General features: G+C 47.7%; 1 protein-coding gene across 2 annotated transcripts in view; it reads right to left on the bottom strand.

The window, feature by feature from the left end:
* The window catches only part of LOC126531538 (uncharacterized), a 141,546-nt gene extending 126,625 nt beyond the window's left edge, over window positions 1-14,921 (bottom strand). Inside the window, exons 1-2 of one of the 2 annotated variants that reach the window (XM_050179086.2) lie at window positions 14,537-14,921; window positions 12,756-13,061 (exon numbers count right to left, since the gene is read on the bottom strand). In XM_050179086.2, the coding sequence (XP_050035043.1) occupies window positions 12,756-12,912 (157 nt within the window). In that variant the 5' untranslated portion in view covers window positions 12,913-13,061; window positions 14,537-14,921. Of the gene's footprint in view, window positions 1-12,755; window positions 13,476-14,536 lie in introns of those variants that run through there. The other variant, XM_055071240.2, reaches the window with a different exon arrangement.
* Between the last annotated feature and the right edge of the window lie 800 nt (window positions 14,922-15,721).

The raw sequence follows: 15,721 nt of genomic DNA, 5'->3' as shown, positions 1-15,721 counted from the left end.
ATCCATGCTAGTCGCGCACGAATGGCGTACCCCAAGTTCGTTGCGGTGCTGTGTTGCCAGTGAGAAAGACCGGAGTGCAAGCAACTGTTTTTATGTATCTGTGAACGGATATCCTCGCCCGAAGAAAAAACGGTAGGACATAAGTATGCGTACTGTAAATAAAGCTTCTTCTTGAGCGATGTGAATCGAATTGTCAACGCGCATATAGGTTTTGGACACGTCGTTGCTTCCGATATTGCATTAACATTACGCTCTATCCGAGACACTGATTTAGACGCATGCCTGCTGGCTCCGAGTTTAAGGATTCACTCGACAGATCAGCAATGTTGCTCCTTTTCACAACCGAGAGAGATTGCTTGGACGCAGAGCAAGTAGTGCGGTGTATAAAATGTATGACTGCGCATTTTTTGGTGTTACGTCGGCTGCTGCGGGTCATGCTCACACGTAATAATTTCTTGCTACGCTGCCACTATATCGCAAAAATTTAATTTTGCTATGAAGCACACGCACTTACATTTTACTTGCTTACGGTAACTAACGCACTACTTTTTGGCCGCGAACGCCGGCAGTGTGCGAAGTCGCTTCAGCACTCACAGAATGGCATGATAATTTTTCAAAATTACGCCATTAATTGTTTTGCTCTCACTATTCTAAATTAACAGTTTTGTGTTGATTAAGGTATTCTGTTAATTTCAGCGAGGCAGATCTCGTATGAACGAGCATGTGAGTCGCAATTCTGAAAACAGCACAGCTGCTCCCTAGGCGGTTTCGAGGCACACAGTATCGTGGCTATATATACTGGCACCGTTGCCTCTTGAGTATCGCGTGTACGTAGGATGTCTTTCAAATTTCTGCATTGGGTATTTCTGAAATGTTTATGTATGTCATGATATATGTGCTTTCATTGATTTGTTTCGTCGAATTTGACGCGGTCTCGTGTGCGTATTTCGAAATTTGACGAGTAGCCTCTGCATGTAAAGATGTTCACGCAAACTCACCCGATGCCTCCTTTTATACCCCCGTTCCCCCGCCAAAAAACTCCGTCCATTGCAAAGCAAAAAATACAGAAAAGGCAGAAAAATAAACTCCCATAATTCCACGCAAAAATTCCGCTCGCGCGGAGTAAAAATTCTACTCCGATCATACGGAGCATAATAAACTCCGAACCGGGGGGTCGCTAGAGGACAAGCGTTCTACTCCCACCTCGGAGTTATTTCCGTTTACAGTGCAAGACAGATGTTTATAAGTTTATACGTAATCGATGCTTCCCCTGAACAACACTCATTTGAAATGTGATGAACTCTGTTTAAATGATGGATTCGGGACCTCAAAGCCGTGCAACGTAGTGCTGACGCATTTCTCTCGCGTTTATCGCTAAATCGCCAGTGACTTTTTTTGTGTGTAAGAAGTCGTTATACGCTGGTTTCTCGAATCAAACCCATATTCTGCAACGGCGAGAGACTCTTTCCGCTTCAGCTGTTTGTAGCTGGGCAAATAACAAAGGCTGACGAGCCAATGTGAGCGTCCAGCCTCTAGACGACAGCAACGCACATCCTGACCATGACCACTATTCCTGAGCACGCGCCTGAAGAGGGCTAAGTATGCTACACACTCCAACAACAGTATTCTGGAACGTCCCTCCTCTCGACAGACTCGACATCGAATCCAGAAAGCGGATGGCAACCCACGGCGATTCCTGTGCGAAAACGTTGCAATTAAGTCTGCTCGACGTATACACGAATGCACTGTAGTGAAGATTTGCTTCTGAATTCCCTCCTCATGGCAGGTATCACCGAAGAGCGTGCCTTCATCAGCCGAGGGGTAGCGCTGTGCTCCACTCGGCACTTGGCAGGTATGCGGATTATTTGTAACATAGTAGCACCCCGTATGACTTCGCTTAGCGCGTATAAGGAAATTCTCACGGGGCTTCTCGGCGCAGCGCAGACGTTGGTATCACTGTTGTCACTTTTCTTTTTTGTCAGCCTGGAGAGGGTTAACCTGCTACGCGAAGGTCACACGGTCACGTTGCAGCAGCTCCTCGGCATTATGGCTATCACACGATGATAGCGCGCGGATGCTCGCGGACGTGAGCGTGCACAATCTTGAACTGTCGAGTCGTCACTATCAAGCAGCGTCTTGTTTCGACGTACTATTTACGAGCCTCTGGGTTGGTGGGCCAGCGTTAATGTGAGTGTTGTAGAAAATCCCGCTTTTAACGAAACACCGCTTATAACAAAGTTCGTTCCCCGTTTCGACGAATTCTTTATATTTAATACGCATCCACGTAATAAAGGCATGGCTGCACAAAAGCTTGATGCATGCGAAAAGCAGATTGAACGACGGCAGCGTTCTGTGACAATGCGCCTCATTTCAGAGGTTCTCAGAATGAAAGCTCTCAGGTAAACGTTTGCAACACACTGTGTACTGCAGCAGAGCTCTGCAGATTATGTCACAACTTTTCTTTGACTTTCTTGGTGCTGTGAAGTAAAAAAAAAAAAAGAGAACGAAACATTAACAGCATAAGTCCGCACGTCATAAAGTTAAAACGCTTCATAATATCAAAGGATATCATGGATGTAATACCTCGCTGCAGAAAGTCCGGCATCGGTCAGCTAAACCGCTGCAGCGAGCAATTCCTCCTCTCTTGCTTGTGCGAGCCGGTGCGGCGCTGCTTGAATGCGTTGACCTCGCGCGCTGCCGAAATATTTGAGATGATTTAGCTCGTTCACCGTAGAATTTACGTGATTTCAAGGTCGTCGAAGAACCATTGTATAGCCTTACTGGCGGCGGTAACTACATTAGGCGGAAATTTCTCTTGGATGCGCAAAACATGCGATGTGCATCATCAGGCGCGGTTTTCTATGTATTGTGAACTATTTTGGCTGTATCGGGTTTTCGTTTGAGGAGAAGAAAAGTCATCTGCCAATTTCCAGGCTGAATTGGAAAACCTTCTCACTATCTGATCGTTTGGAGTGGGAACTAATACATAAGAGTACTCGCGTACGGCCAACCCAATGTCACCCCAATACATCTAAGTACCAATAGTTATATATTTGTGTAAGCCACCGGCATCGCCTTCACGCATTTAAAGTCTAGTCCACTTAAAATCACTATACTATGTTAACGTTAGCCTCCTGTATGAGACCGATGGCCTTGCTCAACACAGTGCTCATTGCAGTTGGCAAATCAGCATGACACATATAAGATTTGTGCTTCGGCACTGCCTTTTAACGCGTGAACATTAAGAGACCACCATCAGTTCCCCGTTCCACCTCCATCATGTGACCAGCTTGCCACACTTCACACAAACATATTTTTATACTTTGACGCACTCCTAATGCTAACGCATTAAAAAAAAAAGAAGGAAAGGTGACTGACGAAGGAGAAATTCCACTTCTATCCCATGGAATGGTTCATATGCGCCCAATACAGTTGTATGCATCTGCAACTGGTTTTCTCGAGGCTAGTTCAAGAGCTCGAGATCCTAGTCAAGTAATTTCATGGAGTAGCTCGCTGAACACGAAATACCATTGGTCCCACCCTCTTGTTCCTACGGTGTTGGAAGAAGCTTCGTTTCTGAGGCGAAATCAATTCCAATTGGACCTGCTAAGTACTATTGGGACGGGCAGAGGGTTCCAGGCGTTGCCCATGAATGTGCTGAAAGAATCTCATTGTGAATCGCTAGCGTCGCCCATGTTCTATACGGGCCGCAGTTGAACTTGCACTTCCTCCATCCAGGCAACAAAACGAACCACGTACGGTCATTCTCTCCCTCCAATTCTTCCTTTCAGCCCAGCTTGTGCTCACGACTATACGCCACTAAGCGATTGCTCCGTATTCGTACGACGCATAAACACAAGCCGGCTAGGTCCTGCGGCGACTTCATTCCGCGGCTCTCGCACGTGGTTGACTCTCTGTAGCTAAAGTTGCTGCCAGGCGTTCGCGCTCCGAAATGCAGACTGTGACATGTTCCAATCGCACGCTGGTCCGAGAAACACTGGCAACGGTCACTCGATTGTTCGCACACACGCTGACCCACCAACTCTTCTCCTCAGGCCTTCGACCTACGTTCGCTGTGGGTGGTTCCGCGGCCAGCGTTAGTTAACTTACGGCGAGCCATTAAATATTCAGCTCGAGTTCCTCGAACGTGCGTCGGCCGTACGCGTTATCTTCTCTGAGTCTGCTTCAACACAGCGCATACGTAGCGTTAAACAGCCAGGCATGAGGCAGAACAAAACAGCAAACCACGTATACTCGTAAACAAAAGGGCACACAGGTGCGTACTCCCGGCCGCGAGGTTCTTTGAACCTCGTGCGGAGCGGAACGATTAGGAAGAAGCAATGCTCAGGCGCTCTGCAGCCCATCAAGTGCATGATGGCGCGCGCGTTTGCAAAACCGGATCGGCCGGCGAACCATACGGCAGCAGAAAACAACCAAGTTGGCGGAGCACAAACGATATAGGAGAGCAGGAACTGGTTTCCGATCAGCATACTCGTTTCCCTCATCAAGCAGGCGACGAGAAATCGGTAAACAAGAAACGAGGGACGCAACGCATATTTCTTCGCGAACGGAAACGTTATCAAAAAATGCGAATAAGTTTGGATGCCTGCGGAGGGCATACAGGAAAGGAGTGCGCGCACAGCGCAACACAGCGCGCGCCGCCTGAGTTTCACGCGCTCCTCGTTCATGCGCTCGCGCATGCATGCATGCGAACGCACCCAGGAGGCTCATTGAGGCGTGCAGACGCGCCCTTGCAACACGAATGCGATGCCTCGCTCGCTATTTCCATCTCTATCCATCCTCTCGTTGTTCCCTTGCCTTACAGCTGCAATTAGCATGGGATTATTGCGAGCCACCCCTAATTAGTATGCAGCGCGCGCGCCCGTGCCGAGGCGCGTGGCAATGCACATCGTTGGCGCAGCGTTTTCTTGGGCAGACCCGCGAGGCGATCTCCAGGAAGTGGACGACACCATGCGCGTCGGCCCGCGTGCAGTATTGCTTGCAACGGCGAATGAGCGCGACGGCAAGTTGTAGGCACACCCACTTATAAGGATTGTTGGAATGCAAGCGCGTGCACGTATCGAGGAAGCTCGGCTCGTGCAGCGCGCTCCCAGGCGCTGGCAAGACGGATGATGACGCAGAGAGGCCCGGCGCAGCGCATGCGGTCCGTTTTCCATCATTGCAGGGTTCCAGCGCGGCATTTGATGTAAACAAAACTTCGCATACCGTCAGCAATTTCAAATTAGTTCAGGCTTGCCTCGAGGTCCTCTCCATCCTCCGTCACCCTTTACCGTGCACCAGCCCTGCACCTGCAGTAGCCCCGGGACGATGTTCTGGCCTATAAGGAACATCCACGTGGGCGTGCTAATACAAACAGAGACGGGGTCGCTGCCTCTTAGGCCAATCAGAGCTGACAATGCGGCGGATTTGACAATATGACGGAACTTGAGCAGGTCGATCCACAAAAACAAACCCGAAGAAGGGCCGGAAGTGTGTGTCCGGAAGTCAATAAGTATTCGCTATGCCCCTCAAAGTCTCAGTAAATGTTCGAATGAGGAGAGGGAAATCTACCGCGCGACGTTCTCGTCAACAGAAACCGAGCCCGTGCTCCAAAGTACATTTGCTTATAAAAGCTGAAATTTGGACGAATTTGTTAGAATGCATACTTGACTTGAAGTGCAAGAAAAAAGAGAAAAACGCACATTTTGTGCTTCAAGTATACATTTGCTCTTATGAATGCCAGTTCGTGACACCTAAAGAAAGTTGAGCTTTGCGCGAATTCCACACTCTATAGCACAAGAGATCAGTCACTACATATATATCAGGGGCGTAGCCAGGGAGGGGGGGGGGGCTTATGGGGCTTCAGCCCCCCCCCCCGAATTTTTTTCGTGCTGTCATGCGCCGCCGACCAAAACAACCCCCGGCGCCGGAAATCATTCTTGAGTTTATCTAGAATGTATTTCTCACGCACCAAAAGACATTTCGGTGCGAAGATGTGATCTGTGATTGCGCAACATGTTTATTTGCCTCGTTTGACGCACTATACAGGGTGTTTCAGCGAACTTTAGCCAGAGTTAAAGATATGCCGATGTATTTTAAGACGACGCGACCAAATGCATGTTGCTCCCTTTCGTATGCGTGTCACGCTATTTTGTATGTTGTTTAGTTAGATAATTAGTCAAGATTATTTAACCAAATTCTGAAGCAACGAAGCTAGGGGAAAAAATTCCAATTAGAAAGTTGCAGAGCGGTTTGCAAAACATTCCAATAAAGAGTGTCTGTGTTTTTGTATATTAGGTATTAGTGTTTTCCAGGTTGCTGCGAATGCCCGCGAAATAAAAAAAAATACAACACGACATATGCCCGCTTGCGCGTCGTGACTGCACTGCTCCCAAGTGTTCTGCGCACAAACAGGCATACGTGCGCTGCCACTTAAAAAGTGACAGGGCAGCGACGCAAGCGTTGGCTGTTCGATTTAAGCTAGCAACCCTTATCGCTTGCGCTGCGTAAAGCAACTGACGGATGTGGACCACGTCCGTCAGTCGCTTTACGCAGCGCAAGCGATAACGGTTGCTAGCTTAAGTCGAACAGCCCGTGGTGGTGGTGGTAGTTCCAGACAGCGATAAACAGACTATCGTGCATCGGCTGTTAGAGGGCGAGCAATTCCATGACGTCTTTTTCCAACGAGAAAAAAGCCGTCATGATCCTTGTCCTAGGAAATGCAAGCGGACAGAGATGGCAGGCTGCAAGAATATTTCGTAGCTGGCACCCGGGTACGCGACCGAGCCGGATGACAATATTCAACACCTACGTGTCGCTGAAGCAAATCCCAAGCGTCACAAGAAAGAGGCAGAGAGCTTCAGTCATAAATAATGACGTTCGCTTCAACGTTCTGTCTTTCATGGCGGCTTATCCTCACGCTAGCAAGCGCAACGTGGCGCACAGCTCTGTGTGTCCAACTCAATTACCTGGAGGATTTTCAAAACATTGCAGTTGCATCAATGCCTGGAGTCAAGGGATCTCCAAAAGAGGCTCGACTTTGCGAATTGGATTTTGATTCAGCAGGAGCAGGATTCTGACTTTCCCACCCAGGTACTCTGGACTGACGAGGCGAACTTTTCCCAAAATTGCCAAGTAAATAGCGACAATGCACAGAGAAATTTCGTTCGGGGGGAAGGGGGGGGGGGGGGGGGGGCTCACGTTGGTGTTCGGCCTGCTCCTTACAGGATTTGTCGAAGGATCAAATACACGAATAATAACTGCATTGACATTGCCAAAGATACTGCAAACGAATTGTTGGACGCTACGTTACATATTATATATATATATATATATATATATATACACTATAGAGTGTGGAATTCGCGCAGAGCTCAGCTTTCTTTAGGTGTCACGAACTGGCATTCGTAAGAGCAAATGTATACTTGAAGCACAAAAGGCGTGTTTTTCTCTTTCTTTTTGCGCTTCAAGTATGCATTCTAACAAATTCGTCGAAACTATACATATATATATATACTCTACAAAGTTTCGAAACTGTGGCATCTGACGGTAGGCCACAGTATTCACGTCAAAAAGCCGCCTATCAAGACTCTCTCTCTCTCTCTCTCTCTCTCTCTCTCTCTCTCTCTCTCCTTTATGTCCAAAGGAACAGGACTATTCAGTTTTCAATTCAGTTCATCGTCGCAATAAAGGCGCACCAATGCACACCTTCGCCCTTTGCAGGCCTGTTCACAGAAGCGCGGTGCTTCTGCACATTCTCCTCAGCGGAGCACTGAACTGTGCGATATTCTGGTACGCATAAACAGCCCAATACAAAAGAACTCTTAAGTGAGCAGCGTCCTCTAAAACTTCCGCGCGACTGTCACGCAGCATTCCTCAGCTATATCCGTGCGCCATAAAGAAAAAAAATGAAATTATTGGATTTTACATGCCGAAACCACGATTCGAATATGAGGCACGCCGTGGTGGGGGACTCCGGGTTTATTTTGACCACCTGAGGTTCTTTAACGTGCACCCAATGCACGGTACACGGGCATTTTTACATCTCCCCCATAGGAGGTGCCCGCGGTCGCCGCGGCCGGGATTCGATCCCGCGACCTCGTGCCTATAGTAGCGCAACGCCATAGCCGCTATAAGCCACCACGGCGGGGTTGTACGTGCCCCGTAGTGGGTCATGGCGTGAAGCAAATGTAGAGTGTCGATGGCAACAACGAACGGTGCGAGAGGTCGGCCCGAGCGGCTTTGAAGGTCAGTTCGTTACTCCGGTGCGAGCTGTCGGTCCTGCAATCGAGCTACCCATCCTGGCATCGTGCGCCCTTCGGAGGCACGGTGCAAGCACCTGCCTCGGACAGCTACGGTGCCTGCGCGCATACAAGAACGGCATAGTCACTGCGGCCAAAACACAAGCTTTAGCACCGAGAGCGTCGTGTTTTAACCCACTTCGCACGTGCGCGCATACATGCTTTCGAATGCGCTTGCATGCGCATGCTCGAGTACAATGCTCATTCGAGCGTTATAGTCCAAGCTGTACGTCTCGGCCATTTCGACGCCGGCAAAGCACCGCGGGAACTCGCCAGTCGTTAGCGTACCGTACTCGCTTAAGAAGAAGCGCCGCGCATATTACTGCGTCGGTGAGAAAATTAGCATGCAAAGCAAGCAACCGCCCGTCGCGCTGCGACTGTAACAGCATCGATTAACCTTCGGCCTGACGACCAGCATGGAAATGTCGTTGACCCATCCAGAAAACAAGCTGCGATTCCATCGCGAGGCGCAGAATAAACGACTTCCGGAAGGCATGCGAGCCATTTTGTAACAGAGCAAGCTAAAGTCCGTATCGACATGGTTCGTACACTCTTTTCCCTCTCTCCCTTCCCCTCTGGAGCGCCGCGGTGGAGCTCGGCAAGACCAATTGAGCAGGGGCGTACGTTCTGTTCGATATAAATTACCGGTCCGGTGATAAATGGCACTAAACATATGCCCGATTGATTATGGCGTTTGCGCCGGCATAACTGTGCCGTACGACAGACGTAGGTATCTACACGGCAAGGTCGTAACATTAAAGAATAAATTTTAAAAAAAGGAAATAGAGGAGGCTCCTCCATGAAAGCCGTTTCTCGGTCCTGAAGAAAAATATTGCAAATCCAACTGAAACAGCTTGTCCTGCCACTGGACTCTTGTTCCGTTCTTTTTCGGGGTTTCTGTGCTATATAGGTCGCTCCCATTGGGATATATGCACCGACACAAACAAATTCATCTGCGAATCACAAACATTACAGTTATAAAATTCACCTGACTCATGGCCAATCTCCTTGAGTGGGTATATTCAGCTGCCTTGATAAGGCCGTCATCGTGTGCAGCGGAAGCAACACTGGGATCGTTACGATGACACCTGCCGTTCCCGGAAAGACGGTTAACACGGGCACACGTTGTGTGTGTGTGCGTGCGTGTGTGCGTGCGTGTGCGTGTGTGTATTGTCATGTGCCATTGTCCTTCGAACCACACACCTAGTTGTGATTTGCTACGCCTGGCGCACCTGCACGCAGCACAATTGAAAAGCATGGCCCCTAAGATATCCTGCGATCATATATTGCACTGTCAGATCTTCGCGGCAATACATATTTTAAGCCGCTTGATTATTTCCCATGCATGTTCTCACGTTATTCACTATACTGACTACTCATCTACCGTATCTTAAGGCATCTGCCTGATTTTGCACACCTAGCGTATTTATATATATACAGATACAGACAGTAACAGTCCAACAGTGCAAAATCGGATGTCGTTATAAGTGATCCAATAAGCGTACTGTCTTGAGTGGCATTGCCTATCCGTGCCGTGGGTTGTTTAACTGATTGATTGATTTCCCCAGCTGCCGGCAGTTCGTCTACCTTTCCACTGGGATACGTCTGCACAAGGATACGTCTGCACAAGAAGGCGCGAAGACACTGTCTGTCACACAACGTCTGTCACACCGAACCATCGCTTGAGGCTGCTGAGCACGCGTCGAGTACGCTACCTGATCGCGCGGCTCACAAAGGCTTCAGAATTTGTTCCGAAATATATATATGAAGCCGCCAAAACGTCGCAGTCAACAGTATTTTCATATGTTCCGCAGAACTGCCCGCCAGAAGCCTGTATAACTCGCCGAGGGAATCATGAGCCGAAGTCCCGAAAGAGCAAGAATCCCCACCGCGAATGCGGCACTCCCGCTTGTGCACAAGGGACTGAGGTCGCTGTGCCAGATGTAAGAGTACACTACTGTGAGTTTTAAGGCTAGAAATGACACGTACGACACGTTCAGCGCAATACTGGCGAGGAAGTAATTACGCTTCCACCCATCCTCACGATTAAGCCGTGGTGGACAGCGTATACATATATCACACTGAAGCTCTCTGTTATGATGACGTCGCTGAAAATTCGATAATGTTATCAATCAATGCACGCGTGTGACTTTGTCCAATTCCGTGGTATACGATTGATCTTTCTATTTCTCTTTTTTTTTTTTTTTTTTTAGTTTGTCTGGTGGCTATAGAAGACAGCCATGACAGAATAAAGTGTTCAGTGTTCTGACAGCCTCCAACTCGTGTCGTTTCTCCGGAAGCTGTGGCCATCGCTGGCGAGGATACAGCAAATGTGAAGCGCACGGAGGCTGCTGGGTGCAAGGCAATTTCGACTGGACGAATTAACCGAGTCTGATAGGCTCATGGCTGAACTGCATGCATGGACCACGTGTGGTCTGGGTATAAATTATAAACTTGAAAATGCCGACAAGGCTTCATGTCAGCGACATCCCTAACAGGTATGCACCAGTAATTAAACGCTTTGTCCCCATTAAAAGCGACCGTAAAGCAGAAGCGACTGCCGGCACGCTGTCGTAAGTGCTACAAGGCGTAAAAAGAGCAGAAATTACTCGGATTTTTCCGAACACAAGCAAAGCACGCTCAGACGCGACAATGCGCGCTGTAAGAAGCACATATCCCAGAAGGGGCGCTTTCTGTGCTACACGGCAGACACACTACGTGCGAATGAACACTCGTGCTCATACCCGGTGTAACGCGAAAGGAAAGCGGAGTTCGCACTCACAGCCGCATGGAGACCCGGCGAGCCACCACGAGCAAGGGGCACGCTTCAGCGCAATGCACCGGTACCTGGGGGCAGAGCCAAGCAGCGCAGGGGAGAGGCCTCGCTTGTCGCCGCCACGCTACCCGCGAACCCATGCGAGGTCGGTTTCGATCAATGAAGAGAGCAGTGGGGATTTTTTTCCCCCTTTCTTTCTTTCCTTTTCTATTTCCTCGTTCCGCGTGCACCCCGGCGTTCGCCGGGTCCGAGGTTGCGCAAAAGAGAAATGTCAGCGCGGTGCTTCGGGACCGCCACTGCATGTGAGCTGCAGTCCGCTGCCGGTTACGAGTATCTCCTGAATCGGCTAAGTGAAATGATGCTGTCGCAAAAAGAGTGCGAGGTGGTGTTTGTATCGCCCACCAGATGGCATGGGTGCGGCAACTTGCAGGATAATGAAATAACTAACAACAAGCTGTGCTTGACCTTTTGTGGGAACACTTTGGGAGAGCACAGACTACTGTTTTGGAACTTTCTCTTCGTTTCTTCGACGGAAAGAATTAGAATAATTCCCAACTGAAAGTATAACTTCGCTTACCCACTTTTTCTCACTCCTTATGTACGGCACCGATGACGTCACAGACTTGCAGACCTAACTACATTAGTTCTTCTGCAGCAAAATTTTGCAATATTTGTCAGGCTGGATTTTGTTTTATTTTAGAACACTCTTTAATCACAATTAGTTTCTAGTTTCGATCGGTCCTCATAAACCTACTATGTCATAATGACAGTTCTGAAAATTACTTGAGCTTTAATGAACAAGTATATGCTATATTCTTCATCTTGGGTTGTTTTCTAGTATATAAAACCTCTGCTACACACAAAGGCGACCAAGATAACTTTGCTCCTTTTTTGTATGACTGAAGTAATGCCAGTCATGTCTCCTGACACAAATGTCATATCCAAAGCCATGGAAAGTAATGAGCCTGCAGAGTTATTTGCCACGGCAGGCTTTGTAGTGTATAGGCATATCACATATATTGTGTAGTGAATGCCTCTGATATTCACCACATGGATATGTACATAAACTAATCAAAATAGTGTCAAGCACAAAAGGCATACAGGCAGAAGGAGTCTAGCAATGTCAAAATTTCTTAACCAATCTTGACACATTCACTGTATTTTTCTCAAAGATGACCAGCAGAAAAAAACAGTGTCCTTTTTCAGATCTGCTGTTTCCTAACTGCATAATCTTTATCACTTTGTCAAACAGTAAAATGATAACCACACCTACTAGTAATGCTTATAAACAAGGCCAAAGCAACGAGAATAATAGGCAATAAGCCGCGCATGACTGCAACACCGTATGAGATTCATCATGATTAAATTTCTCAGCAATGAACAGTATTAATCACAGCTTTGATTAATCATGTCATGTCTTGCTGCTTAGAACAAGGTTTCCAGGATCAAATTCCAATCTTTGCAATCACTACATTCTGATTGCAATATAGACACAAATCTCTAAGATTTAGGCACATTATAAGAAATGATATGGTCAAGATTACCATCAGAGCTTGCCACTATGGTGTCCCTCATACTACAAAGTGCAGCATTGGAAAATAGGCACCGAAGCAAAACATTTACCAGATCACACTGGCGAAATTCTCTCCGTACACAGCTAGCGAAAAGAGCTAGCTTACCACCACCGCAGCTCCTCTGAAACCAGCAAGATTGAGGCAAGCCACTTCGGTCCATACCCTCCAGGACGGGAGATGGGCTGAGCACATCAGCAAGAGTCTTTGGTGGACAGTCAAGGAAGCCAGGTGTTGGTGGCCGTTCAGTTGTCTTGAGACCCATGGTCCTCGCAAAGTGAGCTCAATTCTTTACTAAGGCACCATTTTGTGGTATCAGGAAAGTGCGCTATGGAAGAGGAGTGTGTGCAAAGCCCTAGTAGAAGGCCCCATTTTGTAGACCTCCTCATCTAGACCTCCATGATCAAGCCACACCTGTGAAAAAAAAAAAAAGCACAATGATGCAGAAAAAAAAAATAACCTAGAAATTTAAACTATCAACAGCCCACGATTATTCATCAACGTGGCATATGCCACTTAAGAAGCTGCAATGGCCACAAAATTTCCTTAATGTCTTGAGGATGGAAGCAAGGCAGGTAGCCTTGAAAAAGAGTAAGATAGGAAATTTTGTAGCAGGGTATTTTAGCAAAAATGACTGCAGCTCTACATCTCTATACCCCCATATGGCTTTTTGAAACACACTTCTTTCATAACACAAACATTCAAAGTAGATATATGGTATGCTTGTTAACAATATTTGCTACATTTACATGGCTTTTGTCCCTAAAGCAGATAATGCAGCTATTAAACGACAGTGCAGCCATGACATGCCTCTGTAAGGCATTTGTGACAGAGCTACAATTACCGATCAGTACAACAATGAATGGTCACATCTTGGCCCACTACATTAATGCACTTGCCTGGAAGATGGTAGGCATTGTTATAATAACTCAGGTTCATATAATTGGGTACCACAACATTCACAATGCATCTATTCATAAACAAACAGAACTATCCAGTCACACTGCAGTTCTCAATCCAGTTTCACACTGTAGAAACATGTCTCTACAAATGAAATGCTTTCACTTAGAATGCAAGGAGCTACCGCTGTAACCGCGCCTAAATATCACCATATGTGTGACATCTCCAAACATGGCGCGACTGAGCTTATCAGAATATCAGCAAACGGAAACAGCTGCACTGTGTTTTATCATTACTTAAGACGAGTGAGAGAGAGAGAGAGAGAGAGAGAATCAATGGAACCGCCGAATAAGCATCTTAACCATACTGGTGGAAAAGGAAAATCGATCACGATGCATCAGAATATGATCCGATCCTGCAGAAGTAGCACTTATTTACAGAATTGCTCCTGAAAAAGTAATGTATACGGTTGTCTATGAACTGTGCAGTCCTTCAAGCGCAAAATTTTCTCAGCTCAAGGTGATCCTCATGACAGAGAACCAGCGTTGCGCTGGGGGGCTAGCCCGTACGCCAGACACAAAGCGTCGGGCACGGCGCACAAATCAATAGCGTGGGATTTCCACCGCTTGTGTCTCATAGCGCACCTAGACCCCTGCAACCCCTTTCCAAAAGAACAAACAGGTAAAAATTAACGATACAAAATTAATTTTAAAAGCTTAGCTGTTAGCGGACGGTACTGCAGTTGACAGTGAAGCGGTTAAAATTAGCCGTACCAGTCAATGATTTTCTTAAGGAGTGTAATCGACTCATACAGGGCGCAAAGACTGCGTTAACGACAAACTCGACGAAAAGCACCGAAAAGGTTCCCTGTTCAGTCGTGGCAACTAATTGGAAAGCAGCGCGAGGTCGCGGCGCCTCAAAGAGGAGTTCAACGCTCGCTGAGAATGAGGCACCGTAGCGGAAAGGATGAAAGTAAAACGAAAGCTTACCGCGTGTCCCGGAGCAATCTAGCGTCGTGCCGTCGAGCAGGCGTCCCGCGCGAGTGCGGCATTGCCGCTTGAAAACTGCTCCTTCCTGCTTCGGAAAGGGTGCTGTCAGGTCGAGTGGAGAGGCGGCAAATGAACTGTCTGACGACCAATCAGTCGTCAACACCCTTTGAGTCACATTGGACTGTAGAGCCGGTCGACCGAAAGAAAACCCCGATTAGAAAAACTGTAGGGACGGGACAACTATTTACCCTGACGGCGACGGTACAGTGACGTTGCACGTACTGGGGTCAGCCGTAGCTCCTTCATACTGCTAGGAAACATCTGAAGTTGAGTCCTGAGCTAGCCAGTACAGTACATTTTGACCGCTACATGCTAGACCCGGCTCTGTCGGCGTCAGTTAACAAGCTTATCATGTGCTTCCAGCCAAATGTCAGCGACAGACGCGTGCGTTGTGGCGCCATCTCGGTGTGAGAAGTCAAAACACATAGTCGTTGCCATAGAGACGAGTATGCCAAAACATGGCCCAACCTAGGCGCGCTCATTCAAGGTGAAATTTCATGCACCTGTTGTACTTGAAGCTCGGGAGACGAATAACGGTCTCTTCGACAATTGACTAATACTGGCACGTCAATCGTGCACAAATTTCAACGCTGTTCTGCTTTAGAAATGGGTGTTTTCGCAGTAGTGAAGAATGAGTGTCGTTGTGTTACACGCGTACTTCCCTCTCGTGCGTTCTCATGATGTACAAGTTCCAAGTCTACGGTGGAAAGATAATCTTTTATGACAATGGTTGCTACGATTCTAGCACACTGCATCATGATCAAGCTGCAGAGCAAGTTATCTCCTGTAGTGGGCAAGACTGCTGTATTTCTCGTACCGTATTTGCGCGCCCAAACGTAAACGGGCACTTACTAACGTTGACCGGCGGTAGATGACACTACGTGCTTCGCAAAGTGACGTCTCTCGAGAAAGAAGGTAATGGCAAATGTTCGGCGCTTGGACGGGCACCTTTCCTGACCGCTGTTCAGATGCGTCAGGTGTCAGCATACCGCGCTAGACTCTTACTGCGTTCAGCAGCAAGTTTTTCTTACTTTCCTTTACTTAGCTATCTATTTGGCTTAATAAACAACCAATTATTACTACCTCCCCCATGCTTAGGCGAAATTGAAGAGCAGTACGTTCGTA

This window comes from Dermacentor andersoni, chromosome 5 (assembly GCF_023375885.2).
Source record: "Dermacentor andersoni chromosome 5, qqDerAnde1_hic_scaffold, whole genome shotgun sequence".
NCBI lineage: Eukaryota > Metazoa > Arthropoda > Arachnida > Ixodida > Ixodidae > Dermacentor > Dermacentor andersoni.
The sequence above is the reverse complement of the archived record's forward strand: the minus strand, read 5'-3'. Positions and strand labels throughout refer to the sequence as shown.